Source organism: Acanthochromis polyacanthus, chromosome 22 (assembly GCF_021347895.1).
Source record: "Acanthochromis polyacanthus isolate Apoly-LR-REF ecotype Palm Island chromosome 22, KAUST_Apoly_ChrSc, whole genome shotgun sequence".
Taxonomy (NCBI): domain Eukaryota; kingdom Metazoa; phylum Chordata; class Actinopteri; family Pomacentridae; genus Acanthochromis; species Acanthochromis polyacanthus.
Genome location: NC_067134.1, coordinates 7,680,855 through 7,688,641, shown reverse-complemented (window position 1 = coordinate 7,688,641; position 7,787 = coordinate 7,680,855). Strand labels below are relative to the sequence as shown.

The 7,787-nt window shown below is 42.5% G+C and overlaps 1 protein-coding gene across 3 annotated transcripts; it reads left to right on the top strand.

Annotated features, from left to right (window-relative positions):
• The first annotated feature begins 538 nt into the window (after positions 1–538).
• Positions 539–7,766, top strand: LOC110971648 (regucalcin). 3 transcript variants are annotated; one of them, XM_051941998.1, is made up of 8 exons: positions 539–1,679; positions 2,834–3,009; positions 3,890–4,072; positions 4,164–4,258; positions 4,396–4,510; positions 6,410–6,541; positions 6,763–6,917; positions 7,039–7,766. In XM_051941998.1, exons 2-8 carry the CDS (start codon positions 2,847–2,849, stop codon positions 7,087–7,089), a joined length of 894 nt encoding a protein of 297 aa, XP_051797958.1. In that variant the 5' UTR covers positions 539–1,679; positions 2,834–2,846; the 3' UTR covers positions 7,090–7,766. The 3 variants fall into 3 exon arrangements, with proteins under 3 accessions (XP_051797958.1, XP_051797957.1, XP_051797959.1); XM_051941997.1 differs by having other exon boundaries at positions 540–1,679; positions 2,791–3,009; XM_051941999.1 differs by lacking the exon at positions 539–1,679 and having other exon boundaries at positions 2,622–3,009.
• Positions 7,767–7,787: the final 21 nt, after the last annotated feature.

Sequence of the window (7,787 nt, the reverse complement as noted above, 5' to 3'; positions counted from 1 at the left end):
CTGGAATATTTACAGTTGATGCACACGGCTGGTCAAAAGTCTTAGAGCAACCCAGTTTGTCCATTTTTTTGTTGTAAATTCTGCATGTCGATGTCTATTTGTTTTCTGATATTAAAGCAGAGAACAAATAAACAAGTATCACTTTATAAACCAAATATATTCTAAACTTTTGACTCATCAGAGTACCACCTTTGGCAGATCTAACAGCTGAACTCATTCTTTCCACAACAGAAACCAGATGTTCTTCAGAAAGTTCTTCCAGCTCTGCAGCAGAAGTTCCATAAATGTGAGGCTCTTGTAGGTTCTTTGCTTTCTGTCTTCTGTGCAGTTCATCCAAACCAGCTCCATGGACTTTAAGTCTGGAGGCTGTGCTGCTACTCCCATGTTTTCAAGCTTTGAACGCTGATGTCACACAAAAGATGCAGAAATGACACTCAAAGATCCATTGTTGAGCAGTTTTTATTGAATTTTCCGTTTTCTTCATTGTAATATACTTACTTTTTTATGCACCACGCACTACAGGTAGCAGAATAGGAAACAGAATAGAAGAATATATTTTCTAGCCTCCTTCAACTCCACCTTCAGCTGGACCAGGCGGAGCCCAGCACAGGAGGAGGGGTTTATTAGTTAATTCATTGGCTTTATTTCTCTGCCAAGGTCACCTTCACAAGGTCCCCTGATTTCCTGAATGATTGAGGAACACATTTACCTAAATAAGACAGAGGTCAGAGGTTTACAGTGTGGACATGAAGACAGAATGTCATCTGTTGTCTTTGTTTGGAGATCAGGGAAAGATGTCCAAAAGGTGCAGCGTTGGGTGGATTAAATGACAGAGAGAGCTGGTAAATGATCCAGATTCACCATGAACGTACAGCTTTGAGGTAGATTTAATACCATGCCTTAGAGGTTCCGTCTGTCAGGGAGGGTTGGAAGTTCTAATGGTTCTAATAAATGATCTGCAGATTGAACCGTCTCTTACTGGGACCAGATTCTAACAGTGATAAACCACCGGGTTAAGGTTCACTCTGTTCCTGCTTTTACACTTCGTAGCTCTGAAATATGGTCTCATTTTGGTGATTTTAAAAGTAAACGTGTCTTTCAGACATGCTGGAGGTCTTTTACAGATCCATAAATCAGGCTAAATTTTAATCTTTAAATCTAGGTTTGTATAATTTTCCTGATAAAGTGACATGTGACAGATTATTAGTTCAGAGGCTGTTTATAAGGTAGAAATCAGAAGAATTTTTCTGTTTTCACAGTTTCTAGCTCTAAAATAGGGTGTAATTTTGGTGATTTTAAGAGTAAACGTGTATTTCACATGTCTTCCTGGAGGTCTTTTAGAGAGCCATAAACAGGCCAAATTTTAATCTTTAAGTCTAGATTTGTAGAATTTTCCTGATGGAGTCACATGTTATAGATTATTAGTTCAGAGGCCGTTTAAAGGGTATAAATTTGCAGAATTTTTCTGTTGTTACAATTCGTAGCTCCAAAAAAATGCTGTGATTTTAGTTGGATTTTAATTTTCTTTGTAAAATCATTAGTGTCGATACACTTTTCGGATGCGTTTGGTGGGAGTGATCCTCCGGGAGGGGCGGAGCTATCTCCCCAATAACAGCAGGCGCACCGAGAAATACTTCGGAGTACTTCAAAGTACTGCGATCCGTCCTTCGCTGCTTCAGGTAGGTCTGCTTTAAAGTTTATTTGTGCACAAAGTACACAGTTCGGTGAGTTCTACTGCGTAGACATGTAGTTTAACTCCAAACACAGTACTCTGCTACTTGAAGTTATACTCTGTTTTCTGCAGAAGCCTCAACGCGCGGGAGTCCATTAAAAGGAACAACAAAAAACTACTACTTTAAACTTTAAGATGTGTGTACTGCGTGGACAAATCGTGCACTTGATGTATTCCTGCAAACCAAACTCTGTTTAACTTTCATCTGATTTTATGCGACTTTCTGCGGTCTTTCAGCGACAGACATCAGCCTGGTTTGCTCCTAAAACAGCTATTTAGGTATTTATGAGTGAAATGTGTGTGCCGAATGCAGCAGGGCAGCCTTTAGACCTGTAGTTAGAGTCCAGCTGCTCCGCCCGTTGCCGCTGAGCAAGGCAGCAGCACAAAATGGCCGAATGTCAACGGAGTGTGGTGGCAGAAAAACCTGCTGCGTCAACAGTTTAAACTTTAACTGACCTTGTTAATTAACAACAGGTCAGAAAAGTGCAGAGTCATGGAGTACTTCTACTGCATTATAGAGTATTTACACTGTCAATATGTAGTACTACTTTATATACTACTATATTAAGTAGTATTTATACTTTTAGTGTGTAGCATTACTTTATGTACTACTGTATTATGTAGTTTTTATACTATCAGTGGGTAGTACTACTTTATATGCTACTATATTATGTAGTATTTATACTTTCAGTGTGTAGCACTACTTTATGTACTACTCTATTATGTAGTTTTTATACTATCAGTACTGTATAATACTGTGTAGTATTCTGTTTTAATGTTCAGTAGTATTCCGTGTACTGTGATACGACATGTTTTACTCTGTTACTACCACAGTACAGCTTGAAGGATCTTGTATTTGTACACAGTGTAGTACTGCAACACACTATGCAGTACTATCTTGTATATGTTGTATAATATGAAGTACACAGACTAGTACTGGAACATAGTGAAGTATTTTGTTGTATATTGTGTAGTAGTACTATAATGTAGTACTTGTACATACTGTTTAGTATCACGTTGTGTCGTACCAGAATAATATGTAGTTTCCATGGTAACAGTGTGACAGTTTGTGAGGAGCTTCCTGCGCTGTGATTGGTCCAGACAGACGGCAGTGATGTCATCGGTGAAGGTGGAGAGTGTGGTGAAGACGAGCGCTCTGGTTGGTGAAGGGCCAGTGTGGGAGGAGTCAGACAAGACGCTGCTATTCGTCGACATCCCAGGTCGTAAGATCCACCGCTGGAACTCAGTGACCAATCAGATCCAGTCTGTGGAGACAGGTTGGCCAATCAGCTTCTTCCCCTGCCCCACCTCTCTGTCTGACTCCTCCCCCCTCTCTCACCTGTCTGTCTGACTCCTCCCTCGTGTCTCACCTGTCTGTCTCTCACCTGTCTGTCTCTCACCTGTCTCTCTCACCTGTCTGTCTGACTCCTCCCCCCTCTCTCACCTGTCTGTCTCTCACCTGTCTGTCTCTCACCTGTCTCTCTAACCTGTCTGTCTGACTCCTCCCCCCTCTCTCACCTGTCTGTCTGACTCCTCCCCCCTCTCTCGCCTGTCTGTCTCTCACCTGTCTGTCTCTTACCTGTCTGTCTGACTCCTCCCTCCTCTCTCACCTGCCTGTCTCTCACCTGTCTCTCTTACCTGTCTGTCTGACTCCTCCCTCCTCTCTCACCTGTCTGTCTGACTCCTCCCTCCTCTCTCACCTGTCTGTCTCTCACCTGTCTCTCTCACCTGTCTGTCTGACTCCTCCCCCTCTCTCACCTGTCTGTCTCTCACCTGTCTGTCTCTTACCTGTCTGTCTGACTCCTCCCTCCTCTCTCACCTGTCTGTCTCTCACCTGTCTCTCTCACCTGTCTGTCTGACTCCTCCCCCCTCTCTCACCTGTCTGTCTGACTCCTCCCCCTCTCTCACCTGTCTGTCTCTTACCTGTCTGTCTCTCACCTGTCTGCCTCTTACCTGTCTGTCTGACTCCTCCCCCCTCTCTCACCTGTCTGTCTCTCACCTGTCTGTCTCTTACCTGTCTGTCTGACTCCTCCCCCCTCTCTCACCTGTCTGTCTCTCACCTGTCTGTCTCTTACCTGTCTGTCTGACTCCTTCCCCCTCTCTCACCTGTCTGTCTCTTACCTGTCTGTCTGACTCCTCCCTCCTGTCTCCCCTCAGCTGACTCGGTTGGCTTCGCGATTCCTCGGAAGTCAGGTGGTTACATAGCAGGTGTGGGCTGCAGCATTGTGGCTGTTGATTGGTCGACTAAGGTGATGACATCACTGGCCAGAGTTGATGAAGACAAACGGAACACCCGCCTGAACGATGGGAAGGTGGATCCCATTGGACGCCTTTGGGCAGGTCAGTCTGCTACCTACCTGTCCAGGTACCACCTGGTTACCTGTTCCTGTCCTCACCTGTGTTGCTATGGTAACGCTGTGTTGTGTCTCAGGTACGATGTTGGCTGAGGGCCAACCGGAAGAAAGGAAGCAGGGATCTCTGTTCTCTGTGACCGCTGACCACACTGTGACCAAGCACCTGAGCCAGGTATCCTCAACCTCTACCTGTAAATGTTCCTATCCCTGTGCCAGTACTTTAACCTCTACCTGTACCTGTAAATGTTCCTATCCCTGTACCAGTACTTTAACCTCTACCTGTACTTCACCTGTCCCTGTCCCCTCCAGGTGGACATCTCTAACGGGCTGGACTGGTCTCTGGACCAGAAGACGTTTTTCTACATCGACAGTTTGGCTCTGACTGTTGACGCCTTCGACTATGATGCTACCACTGGAAAGATCGGTACTGCAGTACAACTGTACTATTACTGTAGTACAAGTGTACTATTAATGTAGTACAGGTGTACTATTACTGTAGTACAACTGTACTATTACTGTAGTACAAGTGTACTATTACTGTAGTACAAGTGTACTATTAATGTAGTACAGGTGTACTATTACTGTAGTACAACTGTACTATTACTGTAGTACAGGTGTACTATTAATGTAGTACAGGTGTACTATTACTGTAGTACAACTGTACTATTACTGTAGTACAAGTGTACTATTACTGTAGTACAACTGTACTATTACTGTAGTACAACTGTACTATTACTGTAGTACAGGTGTACTATTACTGTAGTACAACTGTACTATTACTGTAGTACAGGTGTACTATTAATGTAGTACAGGTGTACTATTACTGTAGTACAACTGTACTATTACTGTAGTACAAGTGTACTATTAATGTAGTACAGGTGTACTATTACTGTAGTACAACTGTACTATTACTGTAGTACAGGTGTACTATTACTGTAGTACAACTGTACTATTACTGTAGTACAAGTGTACTATTAATGTAGTACAAGTGTACTATTACTGTAGTACAACTGTACTATTACTGTAGTACAACTGTACTATTAATGTAGTACAGGTGTACTATTACTGTAGTACAACTGTACTATTACTGTAGTACAGGTGTACTATTAATGTAGTACAGGTGTACTATTACTGTAGTACAACTGTACTATTACTGTAGTACAAGTGTACTATTACTGTAGTACAACTGTACTATTACTGTAGTACAACTGTACTATTACTGTAGTACAGGTGTACTATTACTGTAGTACAACTGTACTATTACTGTAGTACAGGTGTACTATTAATGTAGTACAGGTGTACTATTACTGTAGTACAACTGTACTATTACTGTAGTACAGGTGTACTATTAATGTAGTACAGGTGTACTATTACTGTAGTACAGCTGTACTATTAATGTAGTACAAGTGTACTATTAATGTAGTACAGGTGTACTATTACTGTAGTACAACTGTACTATTACTGTAGTACAAGTGTACTATTACTGTAGTACAACTGTACTATTACTGTAGTACAGGTGTACTATTAATGTAGTACAGGTGTACTATTACTGTAGTACAACTGTACTATTACTGTAGTACAGGTGTACTATTAATGTAGTACAGGTGTACTATTACTGTAGTACAGGTGTACTATTAATGTAGTACAGGTGTACTATTACTGTAGTACAACTGTACTATTACTGTAGTACAGGTGTACTATTAATGTAGTACAGGTGTACTATTACTGTAGTACAGCTGTACTATTAATGTAGTACAGGTGTACTATTAATGTAGTACAAGTGTACTATTAATGTAGTACAAGTGTAGTAGTTCAGTTCAGTTCAGTAAATTTATTTCAAACCTGCACACAGCTCTTTTGACAACAGACATAAAATTATATCTTGGTTTGAAAAGGGGATGGATGAAGCAAAGGCTTTTAAATTTCCAACCCCCCACTCACCATCACAAAAACATTACAATACAACAAAACAAGAGAAAAAAAAACTAACTACAGAGATAAACATACAAAGACAGACGGGCCCACCTTCGCTGACTCTAACCCCCACCCAACTCATCATCAGCATCATCATCACCATCATCATCCAATGTGTGTAAGCACTTTTCCAGTGCCCACACACATCCACACAGCCAAAGGCATCAGTCTCTCTGTTGCAAATATTTCAACATAACATTCCTTTTAAATGCAGTACAAGTGTACTATTACTGTAGTACAGGTGTAGTAGTACTGCAGTTCAGGTGTACTAGTACTGTAGTACAGGTGTATTAATACTGTAGTACAGGTGTGTTCATACTGTATGTTGTGTTGTGTGTGTGTTGCCTAGGTAACCGTCGTGTGGTGTACCGGTTGGAGGAGGAGGAGGGGCTTCCTGATGGGATGACGCTGGACGCTGGAGGTCGACTCTGGGTGGCGTGTTATGATGGAGGACGGGTCCTCAACATAGACCCTGCTACTGGTGGGTTAGACTGGTTAGACTGGTTAGACTGGTTGGACTGGATAGTCCTACTGGTCCTAATGGTTATACTGGTTAGTCCAACTGGTTATACTGGATAGTCCTACTGGTCCTAATGGTTATACTGGTTAGTCCAACTGGTTATACTGGATAGTCCTACTGGTTCTACTGGTCCTGGTTCCTGTGTGTTCTGTGGTTCTCTGATCGACCTGTCGGTTGTCCAGGTGTGCGTCTCCAGACCATCCCCCTTCCTGCCACTAAGACCACCTCAGTCTGCTTCGGGGGTCCAGACTACACTGACCTCTACGTGACCTCAGCCAGTATGGGCCTCGACCAATCAGAGCTCAAGAAGCAGCCGCAGGCAGGACACACCTTCAGGGTGAGTCAGACGCTCACTTGTCAGCTACCTGAGGTTACTATGGCAACACCTATTGACCGGTCTGTGTGTGTGTGTGTGTGTGTGTGTGTGTGTGTGTGTGTGTGTGTGTGTGTGTGTACAGGTGACAGGACTCGGGGTCAAAGGTCGACCTCCACACTTCTTCTCTGGGTGACGTCCAGGAGGCGGAGACTCGACCCGTCATTGATCTCCATCCATCCAATCACAGCACAGATCACCTGCACTACAGGACCAATCAATAACTGGATCAATAGCTAGATCAATAACTAGATCAATAAGTTCATTAATGAGGGCTTCACCTGCTGTATGGGAAGCTAATGAGCCAATCAGAAACATGGAAAATCTGACATGATAGTGGACCAATCAGTGTCTGAGAATGGTTGGAACTTGATTCTGAAACTTTTACTGTGGAGGATTGTGGGTAATGTAGTGCCTCAATTAATAATAAACAGTCATGGAGGATTGTGGGTAATGTAGTGCCTCAATTAATAATGAAGTCATGGAGGATTGTGGGTAATGTAGTACCTCAATTAATAATGAAGTCATGGAGGATTGTGGGTAATGTAGTGCCTCAATTAATAATAAAGAGTCATGGAGGATTGTGGGTAATGTAGTGCCTCAATTAATAATGAAGTCATGGAGGATTGTGGGTAATGTAGTACCTCAATTAATAATGAAGTCATGGAGGATTGTGGGTAATGTAGTGCCTCAATTAATAATGAAGTCATGGAGGATTGTGGGTAATGTAGTGCCTCAATTAATAATGAAGTCATGGAGGATTGTGGGTAATGTAGTGCATCACTTAATAATAAAGAGTCATGGAGGATTGTGGGTAATGTAGTGCCTCAATTA

Coding starts and splice junctions, on each gene's coding strand:
- LOC110971648 (XM_051941998.1), top strand. CDS start 2,847: ATGTCATCGGTGAAGGTGGAGAGTGTGGTGAAGACGAGCGCTCTGGTT. Junction 4,073..4,163: donor CATTGGACGCCTTTGGGCAG/GTCAGTCTGCTA, acceptor GTTGTGTCTCAG/GTACGATGTTGGCTGAGGGC. Junction 6,542..6,762: donor CAACATAGACCCTGCTACTG/GTGGGTTAGACT, acceptor TCGGTTGTCCAG/GTGTGCGTCTCCAGACCATC.